Source organism: Toxotes jaculatrix, chromosome 4 (genome assembly GCF_017976425.1).
Source record: "Toxotes jaculatrix isolate fToxJac2 chromosome 4, fToxJac2.pri, whole genome shotgun sequence".
In the NCBI taxonomy this organism is placed as follows: Eukaryota; Metazoa; Chordata; class Actinopteri; family Toxotidae; genus Toxotes; species Toxotes jaculatrix.
This window is the reverse complement of record NC_054397.1, coordinates 17,982,875-18,007,469: the sequence shown is the minus strand read 5'-3', so window position 1 is coordinate 18,007,469 and position 24,595 is coordinate 17,982,875. Positions and strand designations below refer to the sequence as shown.

The window sequence follows — 24,595 nt, the reverse complement described above, 5'->3', positions numbered from 1 at the left end:
ATGTGAGCACATGACTGTTAGACACACTTCATATTTTTCCATCCATGTGAGATCTCTGCACTTATAGTCCGAGCCAGTTTTTGATCTTTTATTTGTTCTCTATGTGCAAATTTATTGTAGTTTTAAGCAAGAATGAACAATATTTTTTTTTATTATTGGAAACCTCCAGTATCCCAATAAATCAGAATTAACATTTGTTACTCTTATGCAGCTATGAGGTGTTTAGTGCTGAATTATTATGTTCCTCATATCTCCATTTTATAAAAAATATGTCCCCTTGATTTTCTGCTTTTCAAGGAAACAGCTATACACCATGCATTACTGCGTGGCCCTATAACGAAATTAGCATTTTCTGGAAGCCAAGCATCTGGGCTTTGTGCATACCCAGTGCTTCTATTTTTACATGCTGCTTATTATGAGCCTGAGGTCTGCACTGGTGTTGCTTCGTCAGAAATTAGAAGCAGGGAAATGTGGTTGTGTGTGTGTGTGTGTGTGCCCATACACACATATGCATGTGTAGGAAAATGTGTGTATCTGCAGTGTTATTACTCATCCCTGACTGTATTTACGTTGTCCTCTAAGTCAGCAGGGTGGTGCAATAAAGGTGTATATATGTGTGTGTGGGTGTGTGTGTATGTGAAAAAGACACTGTGTCCGCATATGCTGTATTATGCAGATTGGCCATGCATTTTCTTGCTGCTGTGTGTCCGTGTGTGTGTGTGTGTGTGCTTCACTGTGGTCTACTTGACCTCCTCTCCACCTCTTCCCTGGTCCTATCACCTTCATTACCACGAGCACTCTTCACAAGCATGCTGCCGTCTGCCCACACACTGAAAGCATGTACAGGACACAAGACACACGCTCACACAACAGCAGAGCGTCACACAGAGACAGCTTCTCTCTACTGATCACATCACCCTCTGTGATCCGAGGATAGTCAGACCAACAGTCAGCAGGGCTGCAGTCTAACTAATCACCCACAAACTGAGAACAAGGGAGTGAGAGCGGAAAGAGGATCGGTAGCAGAGAGAGATGACACAATAAAAGGGAAAGAGGAAGGATAAGGGGATGGAGTGATGGATGGAAAGGAAGGCTGGGGATATAGGAAGGGAGGAGTAATAAGTAGAGGTGGAAAGGGGGCTCACAATGTGTACAGGTGTAATTTGATGCTTGAGGAAATCACAAAAGGAAGAAAATTGTCATGAAATGCAGCAGCTACTGCAAAAAAACTTCTTTTTCACTTAAAACTTCTGTGCACTAATGCTTAATAATCACATTAAGTATTTAAATTTACAGACATCTACTCATTTACATAAATGTAACTTTGTACAGTACAGTCTTTTTGTCACAATTATTTAATGGTTGATAGTTACAAGATTTCGGTTAAACTTTCAAAGGTTAACAGTTAAATGATTGTGAAATTGAGACAGGAAAATTCCAGGTTGAAGGCTCAACCCACTCACCCACTTCATGAAATGATAGCTTGAATACATTTTCCATTTGCTTACACTGGATTTATAACATGTAAGACCAGGAGTGAGGGTGGAAGCAGAAAGACAGGCAGGCAGGCAGCAGCTGAAACCTCTGAGCAAGGAAAACAAACAAAAATGCACATGCACAGACATAAATGAATATCCCCATCTTAAAAACATTTTTCTGAAGTTTGAACTGAAAAAAAAAAAACCTAAAAGAAAAATAGATTGAAAATATGTTTGACACTCCAAGAAAGCTTGTTTTTTTGCAATGTAGCAAACAAGTCCCTTTTAAGTGTAAATCCAAGTTGACCCCAGCAATGCCAAAAGACTGAAGCATCTGCTCCATGAAGAACAGCAGGAAGTCCAGGTTTCTCTGGTGTAGTGAGATCACCTGCTAGGAATATGACTGACTGAAGACCTAAATGTGAGTGGATAATGTCTTTTAAACTTCAGTTTAAGGCAAATGCTGTTGTACACAAAAGGGAAAAAAAGAAACATAAAATAAAAAATAGAGAAATAGAAATATTAAGAACAGTTATTACCTAAATCACATGATATCATCCGCACCGAGCCACAAAGAGACTCCTGCATCTAGACTGTGTACAGCAAATGACAAACAGAAAGACCTTGACAACTGACCATGTGTAATTTACATACAAACGTGTTGCACTGAGCGTATTTATAACCTTTATTTAATTGATTTGAACAGGAGCATAAAGGTGTGTTGTCACAGCAAGCAAAACCAATATGTGCCTTGCATCACTTGGAGAAATGTGACCGCTGGACAGTTTGTGTTTATTTCCCCAAACAGTCAGTGTGCTGACTGTATAATCATTAGTCGTAATCTAGCTGGCTAGCTAGCTCTGTGTGTGTGTGTGTGTGTGTGTGTGTGTGTGTGTGTGTGTGTGTGTGTGTGTGTGTGTGTGTGTGTGTGTGTGTGTGTGTGTGTGTGTGTGTGTGTGTTCGTTCGTTCATGGGTGAGTACTGGAGCAAGAGATCCTTGACATTGCTGTTTCCAAATAGTTACAGTGCCTGGCATATGGGTCTCATAATGTAGAAATTCAGCTTAAGAATAAATACCTTAGGTTCTGCAGTTGTCCTTTTTCATCCCTTGTGTGTGTTTGTGTGTCGTAGTAATATGTTTTCCTTTTCTACCCTTCATCCTTAAAACTCTTCAGTTTTATCGTGATCCTTATTTGCCTTTTCTGCCTCCCAGAGAGACTGTATGCATGTGAGTGTGTGTGTGTGTCTGTATGTGTGTGTGTCTTCTGCCCCTAGATTATTGCACTTTGTGGACTGTGAAATGGCAGGTTAATGGAAGCCGCTGTGCCCACCTCATCTATTCACGTAAAGAAAAGCACATACACGCACACGCACATGCAAACACGCACACACACACACACACTCCTTTAACACATTGAAAAAGTGTGGGAGGTGATTGCTGTGACTACACCTGTAATCACACCACTTTATAGAGCCTCTAAGGCAGTGCCACCCCCCCACACACACAGAATACTGCATATGATCTTTCCCTCTGGATGTTGTCATTATGCCACATTACATCTGATTAAAGTTATTAAAGATCAGATGTCTGATGCCAAATAGCCTCCAGAATGTAGTGGGCAATATCTGAGTGTATGTTAGTACCTCTTTGAAATTTTGTGTGCACACGTGTGGGTAAGAGGCTCCTTATGTGTCTAACGTGCATGCAGGAGGTGAGCACAGACGCAGCAGCCATCCTGGGTAAAAAGCCTTTTATTGAAAACTGATTTCCCTGCCTCCAACCCTAATACATTAGTTAGTGGTTTGCCAGAATATTGATAGAAATTGCTACTGCCCTGTCAATGACCTGTTTTTTCCCCAAGGGAGGTAATATTTTTAACAATTAATTCCAGGGTTTGTGCAAGACAGAGGAATGGAGAGAAAGAAAAAAGAGAAACTATAAGAATAGCACAGAGGCCAGGACACAAGCAAAACGATGCTAATGTAGGACATTGAAACCTTCAGTGATACTGATTGAGTGCACAAATTGCTACAAGTAAATTATTCTTCTGATGGATTATGCCTGCCCAGCACTGCCCTATAGCACATTTAAAGATTTTGATTTTACTGACTGCAGCCTACCGTTCGTGGTTGGAAACTTTGTGGTTCCAGAGGAACCCTCTTGCACCAGCGTGGGTGTTGTGGTTCACCTGACATTGTGTTTATGAAGCTCAATATGGGGCAGTGCTGTTTTTCGTTTTGTTTCAGTGTGACATTGGGAAACTTCTTATCACAAATGCAAGCAAAAAGATCTATTTTTGTGTGTTTATTTGGTGAACATGCACACACAGCTCTCCTCAGGGATGCTATCCACTGGTGTTGATCAACGCTGAGGCTGTCAGCAGCACTCTCCAACACATTCGCCAGTGTTCTCAACAGCACTGCTGCTGGTGCATAACTAGCATTCACTGGCAATCATCAGGATGCACACAAACACATCCACAAAGTCTTTATAGGTGCTGGGTAACAAGTCTGCAGAAAAAGACAAAAAAATGAATAAATATAATAAATAAATAAAATAACCACTATGTACACGGACATGACAAGATTTCAACTACAAACACCAGAGATAGACCATTTCCAGTCAAAACACTGTCATCTCCACGTAGGATAAAAGAAGAATTGGGAGAGAGATCGTATTTTTTTCATCTTCTTTTAACCAAGGTTTCACTCCCACCAGTCTCTCACCAAACAGTCTTTTTACTACTTTCTATGTTCTGTATCCTTCGTCTTGGCATTCCTTGTCTAAGATAAAATGGCAACTGAAAGTAAAGCGGTTTCTGTTTTGAGTTAGCTTTTTCAGTGTAGGAGGAGAATAGCAGCAGTTCAGCAATTTTTTTTTCCTGCATGGAGAAAAACATCAGCATATAGATACTGATTAATTTGACTATTGCATTTCCAAAGCCTTGCTTTTGGTCAAATCAAATGCTTCCCTCATGTCAATCTAGCCTGTGTTGTTTCTTTTGGGGTTTTTTTTCTCCCACATTTCTCCTCCATCCTGTAACTGTGCTGGTCCTTCCTGCCCTATTGTGGCTGGATGGAAGGATCATCCCCATCCTCTTTTCAGCAGAGGTTTTGTCAGTGCCTGAGACAGTCTGGCATCAGAAAGACTGTTTAAATGTCTTTTTGTGCATGTGTCTGTATCTATGCCTGCAGTGTGGCACACTTTTGCAAATCCATGTGTGTATGCATTTGTATTTGAGTGAAAGAGAGAGAGAGAGAAAGGAAGAGAGAGACTGTGCATAAGAAAGAGAAAGTAGAAAAAAAATAAGAAAAAGCGAGTCAGCCAGAAAAAGAAGCAGTGGAGAAAGTAGAGGAAGACAAGCTGGATGAGAGAGATGGGAGGTGACGTAAGGGGTTTTGCTGGAAGCCGAAGCCTCAGCACTATGCAAGATGTCAGTCAGCAAATTTTTACAGTGGGATGTGTACCAAACCTAGCATCACGGTTTCTCAAGGGAGGATACCACAGACACTACAGATCATGCATCCAACACAGTAGCAATGGAGGCTTCAAAGTCTTTCTTCTGCATAGATCCAACAGACGTGTTTGATTATTTTCAACTCTCTGTGGCACAGATTTAATATCTTTTATGACCACAAGAACAGAGAAACCACAGGAAGCAATGTATTCTTAATTAAATAACCATGTAAATGTCAGATATGTGTCCCAAACTGAGCAATATGTGATTCGAAAACCTACTAGAGTACGATCCACCAGAACAACAACCAGATATAACCTGCCACTCACCAGTCCTTTTTTTTTTTTTTTTTTTTTTTTTTACAATTTGGAATGCATTTCAAAACAAACACCACATGATCCCAATGGTGGAAACAAACATTGCACATGCTAGTTAATACTCTCTCTCTGCCACTGGGAAATGTTTTGAAAAAGACTGCATGTTTCTCCATTAGAAACTACCTTTAAAGGGGTTACTGTGGCAATTTAGTGATGCACTTCCATGAAGTTGGGGGCTTGTGAGAGGCACCGGCACAGTCCAGTGGAGGATATGGGCCATGGAAAGTAATTCAAAGTAAAGACAAATTCAAAATAAATCCCCTGGACTCTTTAAATGAAACTACAAATCCCACTGGAAGTCACTGTCGAGAAATCTGAGCTGACTGTGGGACGTTTCAAATTAAACACAAGTCAAAAACAAAGTCAATAAACAGAAAAAACACATTACCTCCTGAAAGTGGACTTCCTTTCAGCATGTTTTGTTGAACTATACTGAGAACTGTTATGGTTCAAGTAAAGCCAGTGATCAGTGACAGAGCAACATAATTCGAGCCAGTGGAGATACATGTCTTACTTAAGGACAACAGGACAAATATCAGATCAACAAAGGGTCTTCACTCAAACCATCCAGTTGAAGGAACAAAACACAGTAAAAGGCTATGTCACTGCCTGCTCGCCCTCAGTTAAACCATAAGTAAAGCTTGCATGATGGTGTGGCATACCTTTAATTAGCTTGTATACAGCTTAGCGATGACCTCCTCCAAAGAAGTTTAAATATTTTTTTTCACATAATCTAAATATTTAATAATAACTTACAATATTTACCTCATATTTACAAACCTATAAACTAACCAAGTCCAAGCCATCACCTCAGCTGGGATGTTCCTCTATCAAACAGGGACTGACTGACTCCAGACTTTACCACAAACTACTGGCTTGGAGCCAAAGGCTGTGAGAAGAGTTTTTGGTTCTGTAAATCAAAATAAGCTTTTATATAGTACATCTGCTTAAAGCTTTTAATGAGATCTATCTATTAAGAAAAGGATATTGCTGCAGTCACAACCAAAATCTAATTTAGCAGTAAAACTTCAAAGATTTAAACAGACATAAGTAAGAAGAACATAAAATATTTTGGCTCTGGTGTTGTTGTACGTGGTCAGAATCTACGTCCTGCTGGCCACGAGCCTGTAACACACTCCTCTGAGAGGGTGATAATGTGGTAGGACCACTTCCAGTTTAATACAAGTAATACCAAAGAATGTCGCACAGTATGTGTCAACACAGAAGCACATACATCACTTATGCATGCATGCAAACACACACTTTTAGATACAGTGTGGGGCCATTTATAAGCCAAAATAAGGAGAAACAGATGACAAAACCAACCTATTTTTGATTGAGCACGGCAGTTAAGAGATCTGAAGCTATAAATAGGGACAAGGAGTCGGGAGGTAATGTACTGTAAAAGGGCCATGATGTTCACATGGATTTAGTTGATTTGCTAACAGTGAAAAATTCGAACAAATCAATCACTGCAAATTTCTCTGATTCTCCACTTAAAATATCTAATAGTTTTGAAGTCTTCCAATGGAGAGGCGATGGTGTTTCTTTTTTTTTCTTTTTTTTCTTTTTTTTTTCTTTTTTTTGTGGATTGTTTCTGTTGATACTGTACATGGAGCAGACTCATATAACCAGCTAAGTGGCTCTGAATCAAGTAGGGAATTTGGTTATAGTTGAAACGCAGACGACTGTTAGGTCACATTCCTCCTTTTTCTGTCTTTTTTTTTTAAAATTGCCAACTTAATTTAACCCCCAAAATAAACACAGTCAGCATTTCAGCTTCTTTCCTTCATTCATTACTATTTTCTTTCGCACACTCACGCACACTTTATTTCAGATAAATAGCACTCACACAAAAATCAGCATGACATCAACAAAATTTTCTCAGTCGCTCTCAGAGGTCTCCTTTCTTTTTCTCTGTGGTTTCTGTCTTGCCCTTTGCCTTGCCTCTGTCTTCTTCTGAGGTTTGTGCCAAATAACAGAGAAACGGTTTTTGAAAGATGACATTTTCAGGAACCACGTCGATTTTATTCAAATTAAATCCTTACCAATCTAGTCGAGCACACTTGACACGTTTTATAAATGTGCTAAGGTTTTAAAGATGCACCAGGCAATTTGCAAGTTGATGACTCCTGAAATCCTATGAGGTGATGTCACTAAGCTCATAGTAGCATGCCAGTGCTGTATACCTACCTGATGATTTACTGAATACCAAAGGGAAGAGAGAACCGAGGTTTCATGTCCACACTTTCTTTGGACAGAGTGCTCACACACCATTTTGGGAGTCAGGACTGTTGCGTTTTGATTTGTCACTCCTTGCTGGCTCAGAACATTTCCCCACGGATTCTATACCCAGTTGTAATTTAATTTGGGTCAACAGGGCAAATCTACTGGGTCTGCATTAGTGGGGATGAGATGCTGTTGTCTGCATCTCACCTTTTAGATTATAAAATGGGGATATTTTTACACAAAACTCTTGCCTGTTGCAGCTTTAACCATACCTTATGTCACATTTCATTTTTCAGCTTCTACAAAGCTTTTATATTTGGGAGCTACACATTGCATTTTTTTTTTTTCAGAAGCCATCTGTTTTGAAAGTGATTGTCACTGTGTCTAATCTATTTGTTCTGTCTGTCAATCATCGTCTGTGTTTTCTCCACCTAACTGTGGCATGTCCTCATGTCCTTCAACAGTTGCAAAGCCTGTATTCCTGTTTCCACTTACTGGTCTATCAAGCTGTACCACTCTGTGCACACATACACGCAAACAGTAGTGGTCACAGTGTTTTCATTATTATTTCTGGGAGCTTCAGTGGGACTCCTGACTGTCGACCACTGTTACCTTCAGAGCAGTTCATTTGAACTACAGCAGGGAGCGAGAGTGATAGCACGGCACTGGGGACTACTGCCGCTGCTGCTGACACTGTATGCTCCGTAATAGTTTAGTAGAGAGTGTAAAAGAAGGGCAAGGAGACAGAGACAAAGAAGTCAAAAAACAGAGGAGAAAGGGGGGAATGGAAAGAGAGAGCATTAATGTAATGCAAAAGTCCCAGTCACTAGGGAAAAACATTACCTTGGGATGTCCAGTGATTTGTAGCAAGTCTGCAAGGTGCTTGGATGGTGGACGTGTGTGTTTTGTAGAGTGGGGTTTCAAAAGCAAACTACTCTGAGTTTTGAAAACTCTACTTGCAAACTTTGAAGTGATGTGGTAGTTTCAACAAGAGCAACGTCCAGATTGACTTCAGCTCATGTGTGGAAAAAAAAACAGCCCTATTCATTTGAAGGGAGTCAGACCAGCGACACAGCAGTGGTGCCAATACAGAGGGCTCTGGCAAAAAAAAAAAAACACAGGGTCATCCTGGAAAAAAGTTGACTGGGCTCAACTTCAATGCGACAGCAAGCCAGTGTGGTGCACAGGTTACTGGCAAAATTCTTCGTAATGTGAATGACTTATTTCCACTTTTTACCTTTAATATTTTAGGCAACAAAACTTGCTTAGTTAACAATTTCAGCTGTGATCATTTTCAAGAGTTGTAACTTCCCATGTCAGGGTATTTTAAACTGCTGTGCAGCATTTTAGAGTCTAATAAGCCTCTAAAACTTGTGCATCTGTTACTCAAATTGGACTTCCTGAATCATATTTCATATCTCAACGGTGCATAAAGCATCAAGGCCTCAGCAGCACAGACCACTGCATTTTTTTTAAACACAGGGCTGTTTTGAGTCTGACCAAACACCTAGAGTTGACTAACTAATAGATAGATAGAGATACTTTATTACTTTATTAATCCCCGTGGGGAAATTTGACTTACCTCAATGTGTAATTTGTGCAAGAATATTGCCAATACATTCAGAAAATCCCTGAGCGACTAAATGTTGAAACATAAATTATGATATCATTCTGTCTTGTGTGCTAGAGTACACTGAATACCTTATTCTTTCAAGTGCTGCATACTCTATTTCAGTGCATGTGGAAAACAAGCCAAGGCAAGAATGAGCTTTAGGATCCTTAGTGATGGCTTATGAAATATAAATCCAACAACCAAAAATTTCAATGTCCAGTGTTTCTCCTTCTGGATGTTTTTTTTTTTTTGCTGTCCTTATATGAAAGGAAAGACTGGAACCTGTAAAGGAATGTTTTCAAGTTTCACTTTACTTAATCGAGAAGGAAGGTTCTTTTCTAGGTGTCAGGGAGAGACAACACGTCTCATAATCCTTTTTAAAATAGATTTCATGTGCAGTTTCATTGCTCGACAAAATCTGTGTTCATACAGGAGTAAGAAGGTCTGGGTGTCTACGGTGATTTGAGATTTTTACAGAGATTGCAACACCTCAAGTAATTCTTCAGGAAAAACAAAATGTCCAGAACTCAGTGGCTACCATATATTTTTAAAGTGAGCAATTATGTCAGAGATAAACATGGTATATTGTTAAGTGTATTATATCTAACCATGCTACCTGACTTCTTTTTTTTTTTCAAACCAGGTCAGGTACACAGTTATGAATCTTTAATGTCAGCTGTATGCATCTACTATTTGGGGTTCAATTCTTTTTCAAGATTTGCTAAAAAAAAAAAAAACGAGTCTCTTTCAAATAGAGCTTCAGAAAGTGTGGGTGGAAAGGGAAAAACTGAGAAAAGTGGATGAACTGATGAAAAGAGAAAAAGTGAGAAAAATGGAGACACGAGAAGCATTAGAGAGGGAGAAGGAACAGTCTGTCCTCACCTGCCACAGCATCTGTGCCCTGTCAAAACTGCTTGACTTAGTATAATATGCACACACACACGCTTTTCAAACTCTGTGTAAAAGAGAGATAAACAATGAAGAGGAATTTACACACGCATGTATATGTATTGCTGTGTCTCCACTTCTCTCTCCCTCCTCCCACTCATCCCTCCGTTCTCATTGCATCTGCTCAATCTGATTGACTGAAAGTGAAACGCCTTCCACTTTGGTTCTTTCCGGTTTTCCTCCCTCCACCATCACTTCTCCAAACATCAGTCCCTTTTCCCCTGATCTTTTTTTATTATCATTATATTGGCTTCAGCCCTGCGTACCAATGTCTATCACTCCATTACTATTATGTCATTTTTAGGGACGCCGCTGAAAATTTCAGCATTCAGTCTATTTATAGCTACGTCCAAAAGCTAGCTGCAATGCTCTGAAACTTCTACACAGAAATATCTCCATGCAGTAAGACATATTTTCTAAAAAAAAGTTAGTATATCTATAAACTGAATCATATTGCCTTCTCACATCCACATGCCTGTCTCTTCCTTTCTCCAGTCTGTCTCTCCCTGTCCTGCCTTCCTTTCATCCTTGCTGATATCAGCTGGGGCAAATCCACTAAAAATATTCTTAAAATATCCATCTTCATGCCTCATCCAGCCATCCTCAGCAGGTGGTAACTCACTGTACTGTCATCTCTTTTAGATACACCTCCTCCGCTCTGTAATGTGTCGACTTACTCTCACTCGTTTTTATCCACCTGGCACTGTGTCTGTCCACATTATCTCCATCCCTCCTCCTCTTTAAACTTGGTTCGCTGAAGCTCAAATCCCTCTCTAAATCACCTCTGCCCTCCGCTTTTGAAATCTGAGGCAAAAACATACAGTGAACACCTTTGTTTTAGTCATAGTAATGATGACTGCTTACTTCTCATCACTGGCCACAGTCTTCTAGTACCTTGACTATGACTTATGCCTACAATTCATCATTTATTTTCCATAACCACAATCTTTTCCTATACGGTACTTTTGCAGATTTTGTAGAAAGCAGGAAATTTAAAAAGGTTTATAAGGTCCAACTTAAATTGACTTTCCTGTGTGTCAGAGTTGAGAATGAAAAAAAAGAAGCCACATACTTGTTATGTGTTCCTACTTTCCTTCTTCTTACTTTCTTCCTTGTTGTATTCTTTCCTAATGTCTTTCATCTCCTCTTGTCCCTTACACACCTTCCCCTATTTCTTGTATCATCTTTCCTTTCCCCATCTTCCTCTTTTCTTTGCACTCCTTCCTCCTTTCCTACCCTCCTACTTTCTTAATTTTCCTCCAAACCCCATTTCTTCATTTTCCTGAACCAACCCTCTCTCTCTCACCACACTTGTTTTTGTCATTCCTCGCACTCTCTCTAAATCCTCAGTAGTCCTCTCCCTCTAAGCCTCGCTGTTCATTTTTGCTCATTCACTTTCTCACATTTGAATTTTTCTTCCTCTTCCTCGATCCTCCCCATCTCTCTTGCTCCTTTCCCCTTTCCTCACATCTCTTTCTCTTACTCTCTCTCTTACTGGTAGAGCAAGCTCATTTCTATAGTATGTACCCTGCGTTTTGACTCTCCACTCTCCCGTCCACACTCACCCTTCCCTCTACATTTTTTAGCTACATTCATTTCTTTTTTTTTTTCAGATGGGAATGTTGGAGTAATTCTCTGAACCCTACACCCTGACACATATGCACACACTTTTACCTTGCTGTGTATGCCTTTGTACAGAGCTCAATCTTCACTGGACTCTTTTCTTATTCTACCTCTACCTTAGCTGTAGTACTGTGCACCTCTCTTGCTCTCCAAGGTATGCCACAGCTAAACCAAATATCTGCTTTCAACCAATTCCTCCCATCCTCTTGCAAGCTTCCCATTCCCTTCTTGCTTGCACTCTTACTTCACTCTGTGTTCCTGTCTTCTCACAATCTCCATACCTGGCGCTCCCTTGTCTCTTTCTCATCTCTGCAGTGGAGCAGGAGACTGGTATCTAACTAACTTACCCCCACCCTACACTCACCTTTATCTTTGCCTTTCATCGGCTCTCAGAGCATCTTATATCTCCCTAACAGCTGGACAATGCTGCCATCTGCTGGAAAAGTACTGAAAAATAGGACCTGATCATTGTCTTTTTAACAGGAGACATTTTGACACACTTTTCACTGTATGAAAAGCACAGGTAATGATAAGATTACTTTATTGTTAGTAGTAGTAATAATAATAATAATAATAACAATAACAATAACAACAATAACAACAATAATAATAATAATAATAAAAGAAATGAAGACTTAATTGCATTTAGCTGCTTCAGTTTCATGGTCCTGGCATCCTGCACTGGCTCACTGCCACATTGTCATGGTTTACTGGGACTCTTGAATAAAACAGAGCCATCATTTATGTTTTTAGCAACATGTGCTTTTCCTACAATGACAAGACGAAGTGTCTGCTGTGATAAAGGGCTGTCAGAGTAGAAAGACTAAAAATGGTTTAAGACATCTTAAAATGGCTGTACATGCAAATTAATGTTGGACTCTGCCCATATGAGTGTATTGTCATCTTGAAGGAGCTCAGTGATCACCAACAAAAATTCCATTTGTCTTTGATAACCGCAGGGTGGTCACTCAGTGCCAGATACTTCCGCTCAGTGGTGTCTGCAATAGATGTAAAGTCATGTGGCTGATATTTATCTTTGTACCCAACTCAGGTGTCATGTAGGGGAAAAGTAGTGTGCGATGGGTTTGCCTTTTTTTGACTTCTGGAAATGACGACAATGATAATGGTATGAATGAACTAAAATTTAGATGCAAGCTGTGATAGACACTAAAATATCCCGCTGAGCTGAAGTTAATCCCATTATTCACTTAAAAATTATCTGAGGGCATGTCACAAGGGGAAACACCTCACACACTGTCCTTTGATCCATTGTTAATATAAAAATTAATAAACATTAATAGCAGCTTTACATGATCACAGCAGATGATGTCTTACATTGCTTGCATATACAGATGTAGCCTGAGGTTACAGAAGCTCTGTGGTCTACCAGGCCTTTGGTGTGTTCACCAATAGTTCCTGGCAGCTTTGTTTAATTATTTTACTTTGTTCGTTCATACAAAAAAACAAACAAAAAAAAAAAACATATGGAAATGGCTAAGTTAGTTCATCCCTGTCGCCTGGTGGTCAAGATCACACAGCGTGTAATCATCAGTCTGTTGTTCAACTCTGAGTGTAGACTTTGGTTGCAAGTCATCGCCCACTCTCTTTTTTCCTGTTTTTACTGTCAACTATAAAGGCAGAATGGTAACCACAAAAGAAGCTACACTTATTTGAACCTTTATTTGTATACATCTGGTATGCCAGATATGGCATATCGAAGGATTTTAGATATTTAAAAAGATATAGATAGTAATAATTTCCCAGTTGTGAAATAGCTAAAGTTGTGGCGCAAGTGGATTCTGAAGGACAACTATGACAACTTTGTGAAGTTTACTATTTCTAAAAATATTTTCAAAGCTATTCCTTACACATTTAAGGCCAACGTGCTGCACCCTGCTGCAGATACTGCTTTGTATTGCTTAAGTATTTTGATCTTAGTAAACTTAAATTTTGGTTGTGAACATTTTGCGGGTTTCCATGTTAAAGTGACTTTAAAAAATAGACATTGCTGGTGTCTGACCTGTCACGTATCTTCACATTACATGAGCACATTTTCAGTAGTGCAATGTCACCACTCTAAGGCTGTGGCTGTTTCTTGTGGCCTCTAACTTAACAAAAAAAAAAAAAAACTAGAAGCCACAGGAAACATAGAGTTTGTTTGAGTTTGTGAAGTTTGTTTAAAGGCTCAGGCTGTTGCTTGCTTTGAAAACAGAAATATCCTTAAGATCCTACTTACTTAACAGTCACTGGTGATTGGCATTAAAATTAATATGGATCACAGGCAGTCTGCTGGACTGATTTTTATTGCATAAACTGCATGCAGTTGCACAGTGTAAGAATAGATGGTTGATAAATCATAATAGGGCTTCAGGTCATGAGACATTGGTTAGTGAGTCCACATGAGCAGACGTGACATTTGTCAAGCCAAGATAAGCCTCATTTCCTTTGTTTTTCTGTGTATGTGCTTAAGATGGTGGGCTTTGGTCACAGCACTCACCATCAGAAACACGTACCCACAAACTTGTGTGTGAAGAAGTGAAAGGGGTGAAAGACGTGTCAGTGTGAGATTCGATGCTTAGAGACCCAGCATGTATATATAAGTCCTGGAAATCCACTGACAACTCATTGTTCTATCAAACTTTATGATCAGACACATTCTCTGGTGAATTTCCCTTGCTATTTTTAAACACATTTTTTCTAGATCGGCTAATATTTTGTAAATTTAATATACATGCATGGCATGTGTACCCGTATATGTACATCATCATTGATGTCACATGTCTTTTGTGTATGTCTTCTGTCTGTGTAAAGTCAGTAGCTGTTTGCCTGACTGCAGTGATGAAGAGTACTGTGCTCATTTTTGCTCCTCTGTGTTGGCTCCTTTGTTGGACGCTTCCAGTTGGCTCCAAGATGGTGAGTGGTACATTCAGTGGGTTTGTACATGAGGGTCTGCCTGATACTGAGTGGAAGTAAGGAAATATATGATTATTACTCATTATCCTTCCATAATATTAAGTTGTAAGCTACATTTAGCTGATTATCTATGAAACTGTCATGTTTCCTGTAAATAGACAGAGGTCCACTATTACTTGTGTATGCTGCATAATGAGAGTTGCAGAAATAAGAAATTAATTGGAGATGATTTCAGAAGTGGTCGCATCAAAGTTTGTAATGCTACAGTTAACCACAAAGGACAAAATGTATCAGTCAAACTCACATTCATAAACCCAGCTCGAGTGAGTCTGTACCATTCGAAAGTTTCTAAGTACATTTACTCAAGGAAAGCTCTTAAGTACAGTTTTAGGTATGTGTACTTGAGTATTCCCATTTTATGTGACCTTATTCTACTTCACAACATTTCAGAGGCAAACATCGTACTGTATATTCTGATACATTAATCTGACAGCTTTAGTTACCACTTTTCAGATTTAAAATTAGTTTGTGAAGTCTGATGCATTATCATAGATCTATCCAACAGTGTATAAAAATATAAAATTAGCTCAGTCTTGACCTGACAAATACCTTGACAAGTATTTGAATTTACTGTGTCACTGCATCAGTAATAATGATCCATGTAATTCATGACCTTTCTTCTCATCTTGTTCTCCCCCCCTGTAGATCACTTTCACTTCACAAGATGCCAAGAAGGCCACCACCATCCCATTGAACATGACTGAAAATGCTGTTGATGACATGTACTTTGGCTGCAATGCAAAGATGGCAGAAAAAGTCAAAGACAAATACTTTGGAAAAGAGAACAAGGAATTATTTAATACTGTCTGGAAACAGGCAGAACAGTGTGCAACAGATAGATTTAAGCAAAAAGATAAAGAAGATGAGGATTTAACTAAGAATCACATGCAAGCAATCTGCGTTTATACATCTGGGGGCAAGTTTTATGAGACCTTCAATGATGCAGTCCGGACAAACAGAAAAAACTATGGCACCTCCTTTAAATTCCACTCCCTACATTTCTGGCTGACAACTGCTGTGCAGATCCTCAGGGCAAAACAAGGCTGTCACATCACCTACCGCAGAACCGAAGCTGAGTTTACTGGGGAAGTCAACAAGATAATTCGGTTTGGTTATTTTACCTCCACCTCTTTAAGAACAAACCTTACAAGATTTGGTAAAGTGACCTGCTTTAAAATTAAGACCTGTTTGGGTGCTTACTTGAAGAAATATCCACACCTTAAAGACAAAGAGCAAGAAGTGCTCATTCCCCCTTATGAGATGTTCAACATAACTAACAGAGTAGAGAATAAATTTGTAGAAAATCTGAATGACTGTGAGAGAGTGTATTTCCTGGAAAGTGCAGGAGTCAGCAGCAATCTAAACTGTCGCGCTGTAAAATAAGTAAAGGACCAGTCATACTTCTTCAACCAGTGGAGCAAAGTTAGCATTTAATCTTGTTTGGCAAACAACATGCACATACTCCTCCTAAAATCCAAGCTCATTCCAATGTAACTCTGCATTCTCCTCAACCCCTAAGTTCATGCTTGAGGGGTCCTTTCATCATTGCAGGCTTAGTTTCCATCATTTCTCCATATGTTGATCAACAACATGAGCAACAATTCTGTAGAGTTTCTAAAAGGCATTCTTGTTGGGCTTTTGCACTTACGAGCATCTCTATGTGTAACAAATATTTTGTTTTGAAATCTTCTGAAAGAAATCAATAAATTTGTCAAAGAGCAAAAATGTGTTTTGTTTCCCTTAATGAATGGCAGAGAACAATACACCATTAAGTTGGTACTGGTGTTTATCATAAAATGTGTCACGGGCCTTTTCTGCACAAATCTTGATTTTTCTTAATAACTATAGGAACATTTGCTATATTGGAAAACATAATTTTGGTTACCAAGGGACACATAAGGAGCTGACTGAGAATCAACACTTAATAAGTTGTTCCTGAAAAACTCAAGTGACTCAACCATTTGAGAATCTAGTAGATAGATAGTAATAATCACCACAACTGTGAAGTACTTAAGGTTGTGGAGCAAATGCATTCTGAAGGACAACCATGATATCCAGAAGCTTTGAGAAGTTTATTATTTAAAAAAAAATGTCACAAAGCTGTTTCCTATGCATTTAAGGCCAACATGCTGCATCCTGCTGCAGATATTGTTTAAGTACATTGATTAGATTCAACTTTAATATCATTACACATGTACAAAGACAGGGTAACAAAAAGCAGTTTAGCATCTAACCAGAAGTGCAAAACCAGCAAGTGCAGGATATACAGTATCTAGAGTTGAGATATATACAATAAACATGATATACAGATGAGTGTTCTATGGACAAAGGCACTGCTGGGATTCGAACCCAGGACTGATCTTAGTAAACATAAATTTTGGTTGTGAATATTTTGCAAGAAATGAAGCTTTCCTTGTTAAATTGATTTTTTAAGAAATAGACATTGTTGGTTTTTGTCTTTTAACATATCTTCACACTAAGAAATCACATTTTCAATTGTGCAGTGTAACTACACAAAGGTTTCCTGTTTCCTGTGGCCTCTAACAGACTTTCCACTGTGATTCTCATTCACATACAATCAAATGGGTTCAGCAATGGCTGTAATAGAAATTTTACTGCATCTTTCAATATACAATATTCTTGACAATAATCCATTATAGGTAAGTTGGCTGACAGACCAATGTCACTGGTCAACATTAGAATATCATACAAGAAGGTAAACAGTTTCTTAGCTAATGTTGTGGCACAAGTGGATTCTGGAGGACAACCATGACATACAGCAGCTTTATGAAGTTTATTATTTATAAAAACATGTTACAAAGCTGTTTCTTACACATTTAAGGCCAACATTCTGCATCCTGCTGCAGATACTGTTTTGAGTATTTTGATCTTAGTAAACACAGAGTTTGGGTGTGAAGATTTTTTGTTCCTGCTTGCCAGTTGCTTTCCTGTTTAAAGGCTCAGACTATTCATTGCTTTGAAAACATAAAAAGTAATACTTGCTTCTGTAGTCGAAGGCCCTGCTCCCTCCCTGCCACTACATGGCACTGTGCCAGCTTTTGGTGCACGGACTTGTGGGAGGCGGGTTGCGCCCCTATATATATATATATATATATATATATATATATATATATATATATACAGGTGTGCCCATACCTCGGTTTCTTCTCCCATTCTGCGCACTCCCCTGCCACCAATGTGGTGGCTGTGGCCTGGCGTGGCGGAGCACCTTGTTTGGCGTGGCCGTGGCTTCCTTTGACAGAACGCAGGCACCTGTCTCCAATTATCCAGGTAGGGTGCTCTGCTTTTCCTCCTCTGATCCACGTGCGTAATGAGCGCATGGTAAATATAGTTTTTCTGTGCGTAGCTCGACTGGCTGCTGGCGCCGCGGAAGACGCATTGTGCCGCTGTACGCCTTCCGGGTGCATTTGCGTGTCCGTTTAGTAAGTCGCCATTGTCTGCCTGCCCTTTGTGTGTCTGTGGCTTGGCTTCAGACTGGTTTGTAATTTATATTTTGTGCTGCAGCGTGGTCGAGCCGCGGCCTTCGAGGCTCAAACCCTCTAATCCTCCGTGTAGCTGCGCCGTATGGCCAGGCCAGAGTGGTATGTACGGGGTTCAGTTATTCTTTGGAGGAATAATTCAATTATTGTTATTAAATGTGTTTATGTGCGCTTGTTTTGTAGAGCCCCGGCTATGCTTGGCCTGCCACTGGCTGCCACTCCCTGGATGCACTGCTGTTATGTGTAGACAGTTTTGGACTGCTGTTAGTTTTAGTGTACTGTTCTTTGTACTACGCCGTTCTTTTGTATGGTACTGTGCTGTGCGCTACTGTTCTGCGCTGTCCTGCTCAGCGCTGTGCTGGTTTGGGTGGACGCTGCTCTGGTTGTGGAAAAGTCCTGAGCTTGTGTAACCTGCATAGACTTTCACCCAATTTTAAATTATTTGTTTTCTTAACATTATTTTTCATTTAGTTATTTAGGTGGCAGTTATTTGTTTTGTTTGTATTCATTAATGTTAATTGTTGGCAACAGTAACTTTTGTTATTTGGTTTTATTTTTGAATTGTTTTTTGTTTTGTTTTGTTTTGTTTTGTTTTGTTTTGTTTTTTTTGTCAGCGCTAATGATGTGTAGCACTTGGCCTGTTTTTAATTTTCTCTCTGTCAAACAGGTGCTGAGGGCCTGAGGCGGCAGTCGATCCCTGGTGGTGGTGTGTCTTCAGGATCCCCTTTTTTGTGTGTGCGTGTGCGTGCGTGTGTGTGTGCGCGGTGCCACCGGTGGTTAGTTTTATGGGCCCTTCCCTTTTTGGTTTTCCTGCCGCTGTGGTAAGCCCTCGCCCTGTCTGCACTCATTGGCCCATGTGCTAGTTCATCCCTTACTGCTTGAAGTGTAGTTTTCTTTTTAACGTTTCAATTTTGTTGAATTAATTACTTTTCTTAAATAAAGTTCTTCTAAAAACTTCAAAAATGTCTCTTGCCCAGTGGTATTAAAGAACCTGTGTTACCTGATCAACCCTACACTTAATTTCCTGGGGTGAGATTCCCCAGGTGGCGTTGTCGCAACACCCCTTTCTTTAAGCCTCCACTTAGGCAGTCTGTTGGACTGATTTAGTTTGGTTGATTTATTGTGTAAACTGCCTGCAGTTGCGCAGTGATGATAGATGGCTGATAAGTGCAGTGTATGTGCTTAAGATGGTGGGTTTTGGTCAAAACACCCACCATCAGAAATGCATACCCGTCGTGAGACCAGGCGTGTCTTTGTAAGTCCTGGAAATCTACTGACAGCTTATTGTTCCGTCAAACCTGATGATCAGACACCTTCCCTGGTAAGTCGATGCATCAAAACATATTTTAAGTATGGAAAAAGCTTTGAATGAGAATTTGCCATGCTACTTTTAAATACTTTTTTTATTCTAGATAAACATTTAGTAAGTCTACTGTAAAAGCATTGTATGTGTGCTTGTGGTTCACGCTGCCCTTACTTCAAACTGGTTGAATTACTGTCTTATATGCATACATTCAGTATCCCCTGCCATTTGCACTTTTTGTCTTGCCTCTTATAAATATATTGCACATATCTCATTATACCTACTGCTTTCCCTATGCTGCTGCTGCTTTCCCTTAGGGATCAAAAAAGTGTATCTATACGTACATCATCAGTGATGTCACATGTCTTCTCCTTATGTCTTCTGCTTGTGTAAAGTCAGTAGCTGTTTGCCTGACTGCAGTGATGAAGAGTACTGTGCTCATTTTTGCTCCTCTGTGTTGGCTCCTTTGTTGGATGCTTCCAGTTGGCTCCAAGATGGTGAGTGGTACATTCCATAAGTTTGTACATGATGGGTCTGCCTGATACTGAGTGGAAGTAAAGAAATATGTGATTATTACTCATTATCCTTCCATAATATTAGTATGTATTATGATACATTATCATGGATCTATCCAGCAATTTATAAAGCCATTAAAGCCAGCTCAGCCTTGACCTGCCATAACTATTAGAATTTATTACATGTAGGTATTACATGCATCAGCAGTAGTGAGTGATCCATATAACAACATAACACTGACAGGGGACTACTTTATGGACTTTTTGAAGATGTTACTTTACTTTTACTCAAGTTAAACTTCGAATGTTGACTTTCTTTCTTGTAAATGAGGACTTTTATGGTGTAGTGTTGTTTTTCTGACTTAAGCAAATGATCTGGAAATTTCCTCTGCCACTGCACAATGGTACAAACTACATGTAGTTCATGACCTTTCTTCTCATCTTGTTCTTCCGCCCCCTCTAGATCAGCCTCACATCACGAGATGCCAAGAAGGCCACCACCATCCTGCTCTTAAAGTTTGGTTGTGACAGTTTTAATGTTCCTCTTTACCAGTTGCACTCTGTGACTTGTGTAGCCAGAAACACAGGAAAGCACCCAACTGCAGACTCACAAGGATTCAGAATGATGATCTATTAATGACCAAAAGTCAGTTGTTTCAATGTCCATAAACAGCATACCAAACTCAGGATAACTCAGGGTGTCCTACTAGGGAAGAAAATACTAAACTTGAAGGTAAAACGGACTCTAACATGCACCAAAGCAGCAACAGCGGTAAACCCAAGGACGTATTAGGAACAGAACACAGGGCTGAGAACAGTGGAGCAAACCTTGGAACAAACACAGGGAAGCAAGACAGAAGCATACATCAAGATCAACTTGATCTAGACAAAAAACAGGAAGTAAAATTAAGACAGATATACAAGGACCAGGATTTCAAAATAAAACAGGAAATGCAAAATTCAAGAGAGCAAAACAAGAGTAATACGATTTCAAAACAAGACTGAAAATGCAAAGCAAACCCAGGAACAGAAACACAAGTAACAGGATTATAAACTAAACCCAGAAATACTAACCAAAACCTCAAGAATCAAAACAAGAGTATGCGACTACAAACTCAAACAGGAGCCTACTACAAAATTCTAAACAAGAAAAACACAGTGTGATCTGACTTTCAACTTAAAGAGCAGGAAGTATTGAACAGCAACAAAAAGAAACCAAAACCAGAGTCCACAGAAAGTCCATAACAATTTTAAAAGAAATCAAAAAAGAAGTCTAAACTTCCCCAGGGCTGATCATGCCCAAGGACTCCAACAGTCCAACATAATCCAAGTTAAATCTGTCCACTAGGAGTGCAAAACTAGTTCAAAACATTCCAAAAGGGGTTAAACACAGCAACCCTCAGGGCTGATCATAACACCCTCCTGTTTCAGGCACAGACTATTACTTGCTTTGAAAACACAGAAATATCCTGCTTGCTTAGATGATAACCGATGCTGCTGATTGGCATTAAAATTAACATGGCTCACAGGCAGTCTTTATGACTGAATTGGTTTGATTGATTAATTACGTAAGCTGCCTGCAATTGCACAGTGTAATGATAGATGGTTGATAAATTATAAATAGAGCTTCAGCTCATGACACATTGTTTACTGAGTCCACTTGAGCTGTTAAGATAAACCTCATTTCCTTTGTTTTTCTGTGTATGTTCTAAAGGTGGTGGGTTTTGGTCAAAACACCCACCATCAGAAAGGCATACCCACAAACTCCTGTGTGAAGAGGAGAAAGGGGTGTGTGTCTGTGCACACGTGCGTGTGTGCAGTTTTGGTACTTTGTGGCATGTATATATAAGTGTTGGAAACCTATTGACAACTCATTGTTCTTTGAAACCTGATGATCAGACACCTCCTCTGGTGAGTTGATGCATCATATTTTTAGTATAAAAAAGAATTTACCATGCTCTTTTTAAACACTTTTTTCTAGATCAGCTAATATTAAATTTACTGTACAGACATAGAATGTGTACCTGTATAAGTACATCATCACTGATGTCACATGTCTTCTCTGTATGTCTTCTGTCTGTGTAAAGTCAGTAGCTGTTTGTCTGACTGCAGTGATGAAGAGTACTGTGCTCATTTTTGCTCCTCTGTGTTGGCTCCTTTGTTGGATTCTTCCAGTTGGCTCCAAGATGGTGAGTGGTACATTCAGTGGGTTGGTACATGATGGGTCTGCCTGATACTGAGTGGAAGTGAAGAAATATGTGATTATTGCTCATGAAGTAAACTGTTAAACATTTTCTTACTGTGACAATTGTGCCGATTCATCTTCAGAGTCATGTTTCCTGTAAATAGACAGAGGTCCACTAATACTTGTGTATGCTGCATAATGAGAGTTGCAGAAATAAGAAATTAATTGGATATGATTTCCAAAGTGGTCGTATCAAACTTTGTAATGCTACAGTTAACCACAATGGACAAAATGTGTCAGTCAAACTCACATTCATAAACCCAGCTGTTTTGTCATAGTGTCTGACAGCTTTAGTTACTAGTTACTTTTAAGATTAGTTTGTGAAGTCTGATGCATTATCATAGATCTATCCAGCAGTGTATAAAAGCCATTACAATTAGCTCAGCCTTGACCTGCTCCAACAAGTATTTGAATTTACTGTGTCACTGCATCATTAATAGTGATCCAATAATATAACAACATAACAATGTTAGGGGACTACTTTATGAACTGTTTGGAAATTATATTTTAGTTTTACTTAGTAAATGATCTGAAAATTTCCTCCACCACTGCACAATGGCACAGACTTCATCTAGTTCATGACCTTTATTCTCATCTTGTTCTTCTGACCCTTCTAGATCAGCTTCACTTCAAGAGATACCAACAAGGCCACCACTATCCCGCTGAACATGGCTGAAGATGCTGTTGATGACATGTACTCTGGCTGCATTAAAAAGATGACAACAAAAGTCAAAGTCAAATACTTTAGAAAAGAGAACAAGGGATTATTTAAAAATGTTTGGAAAAAGGCTGAACAGTGTGCAACAGATAGATTTAAACAAAAAAATAAAGAAGATGTGGCTTTAACTAAGAATCACATGCAAGCAATCTGCGTTTATACATCTGAGGCTGACAAGTTTTATGAGACCTTCAATGGTGCAGTCCGGACAAATGGAAAAAACTATGGCACCTCCTTTCAATACCACTCCCTACATTTCTGGCTGACAACTGCTATTCAGAACCTCAGGGCAAAACAAGGCTGTCACATCACCTACCGCAGAAGCAAAGCTGAGTTCACTGGGGAAGTCAAACAGATAATTCGGTTTGGTTCTTTTACCTCCACCTCTTTAAAATCAAACCTGACATCCTTTGGTCATGAGACCTGCTTTAAAATTTTGACCTGTACAGGTGCTTTCTTGAAGAATTATTCGTACTATAAAGACAAGGAGAAAGAAGTGCTCATTCCTCCTTATGAGAAGTTCAAGATAATTAAGACAGTAAAGGATAAATCTGTAGAAGAACTGAAAGACTGTAAGAAAGTGTATATCCTAGAGAGTACAGGAGTCCAGAGCAATCTAAATTGCTATGCTGTGAAATATAAAAAGGACCAGTCATTCTTCTTCAACTGGTGGAGCAAAGTGAGAATTTAATCTTGTTCAGTAAATGACGTGCACATACTCCTTCTAAAATCCAACTTTATTCCAATATTTCTTTGCATTCTCCTCAAACCTAACCCCTTCCATACTTACCCATCATGTTGATCAATGACATGAGCAGCAACTTTGTAGAATTTCTAAAAGGCATTTATGTTGTATTTTTGCGTTTACCAGCATTTCAATGTGCAACAAGTATTTTGTTTTGAAAGATGTATTCTGAAAAAAAAAATCAATAAATTTGTCAAATAGCAAAAATGTGTTTTGTTTTCGTTAATGAATGGCAGAGAACATTCCATCATTAAGTTGGTACTGGTGTTTATCATAAAATGTGTCATGTCTTTTCCTGCACAGTAACAGAGTTAATAAGGACAATCTTGGAACATTTTACTATGTTGGTATAAATATTTTTAGATACCAAGTCATATAAGGAGCTGACTGAGAATTAACAGTTAATAAGTTCTTCCTGAACAACTCAAGTGGATCAACCACTTGTGAATTATAAATGAATTATAACTGATTGAATGAAACTGAATATTGACTAAAACTGAAACTTGTGAATGATCAAACAGCACAAACATTCTCCTATTATCTTTGCATTTCCGATGAAAAGCCTGTGTGCATGTGTTGTAATGAGGTGCTTTGAATAAGTCTTTATGGCCTGATTCAGTCTTTACTCACAGTCGAGTGTTCTTGTTTTTCCAACAAATTCACCCACTTCAACCCAGTGAGAAGAGGACAGCAAAGACAGAGTGAGAGTTGTTTCTCTTTGAAAAAACTATGAAGTAACTGCTTATCCCTAAAGTAAATGCTTGCACAGTGCACATTTTGCACTTTTACTGTGTGACGGGTACACACTTTGCACATGCAGTGTTTTGCAATGTGGCTTTTTATTTTACCAGAAGAAAAATATGTATAAAAT

The 24,595-nt window shown here is 39.2% G+C and overlaps 2 protein-coding genes across 9 annotated transcripts; both read left to right on the top strand.

Moving 5' to 3' along the window:
- The first annotated feature begins 14,321 nt into the window (after positions 1 to 14,321).
- On the top strand, positions 14,322 to 16,450 carry LOC121180919 (erythroblast NAD(P)(+)--arginine ADP-ribosyltransferase-like). 2 transcript variants are annotated; one of them, XM_041036615.1, is made up of 3 exons: positions 14,322 to 14,387; positions 14,537 to 14,638; positions 15,344 to 16,450. In XM_041036615.1, the coding sequence occupies exons 2-3, from the start codon at positions 14,564 to 14,566 to the stop codon at positions 16,079 to 16,081; spliced, it is 813 nt and encodes a 270-aa protein (XP_040892549.1). In that variant the 5' UTR covers positions 14,322 to 14,387; positions 14,537 to 14,563; the 3' UTR covers positions 16,082 to 16,450. The 2 variants fall into 2 exon arrangements, with proteins under 2 accessions (XP_040892549.1, XP_040892548.1); XM_041036614.1 differs by lacking the exon at positions 14,322 to 14,387 and having other exon boundaries at positions 14,433 to 14,638.
- A 1,419-nt stretch (positions 16,451 to 17,869) lies between these two features.
- LOC121180917 (ecto-ADP-ribosyltransferase 4-like) lies at positions 17,870 to 23,931 on the top strand. 7 transcript variants are annotated; one of them, XM_041036610.1, is made up of 4 exons: positions 17,870 to 17,989; positions 18,066 to 18,141; positions 19,897 to 19,998; positions 22,879 to 23,931. In XM_041036610.1, exons 3-4 carry the CDS (start codon positions 19,924 to 19,926, stop codon positions 23,668 to 23,670), a joined length of 867 nt encoding a protein of 288 aa, XP_040892544.1. In that variant the 5' UTR covers positions 17,870 to 17,989; positions 18,066 to 18,141; positions 19,897 to 19,923; the 3' UTR covers positions 23,671 to 23,931. The 7 variants fall into 7 exon arrangements, 6 of the variants coding, with proteins under 6 accessions (XP_040892544.1, XP_040892545.1, XP_040892546.1 ...); XR_005893977.1 differs by lacking the exons at positions 19,897 to 19,998; positions 22,879 to 23,931 and adding an exon at positions 18,382 to 18,723; XM_041036611.1 differs by lacking the exon at positions 18,066 to 18,141 and having other exon boundaries at positions 17,885 to 17,989.
- The last annotated feature ends 664 nt before the right edge of the window (positions 23,932 to 24,595 follow it).

What these genes read in the sequence shown, in the direction of transcription:
- LOC121180919 (XM_041036614.1), top strand. Translation starts at nt 14,480, where the DNA reads ATGTACATCATCATTGATGTCACATGTCTTTTGTGTATGTCTTCTGTC. An exon ending in TTCCAGTTGGCTCCAAGATG is followed by an intron (nt 14,639 to 15,343) that starts GTGAGTGGTACA and finishes CCCCCCCTGTAG; the next exon opens with ATCACTTTCACTTCACAAGA.
- LOC121180917 (XM_041036607.1), top strand. Translation starts at nt 19,421, where the DNA reads ATGCATACCCGTCGTGAGACCAGGCGTGTCTTTGTAAGTCCTGGAAAT. An exon ending in ATGATCAGACACCTTCCCTG is followed by an intron (nt 19,520 to 19,896) that starts GTAAGTCGATGC and finishes GCTTGTGTAAAG; the next exon opens with TCAGTAGCTGTTTGCCTGAC. An exon ending in TTCCAGTTGGCTCCAAGATG is followed by an intron (nt 19,999 to 22,878) that starts GTGAGTGGTACA and finishes TGACCCTTCTAG; the next exon opens with ATCAGCTTCACTTCAAGAGA.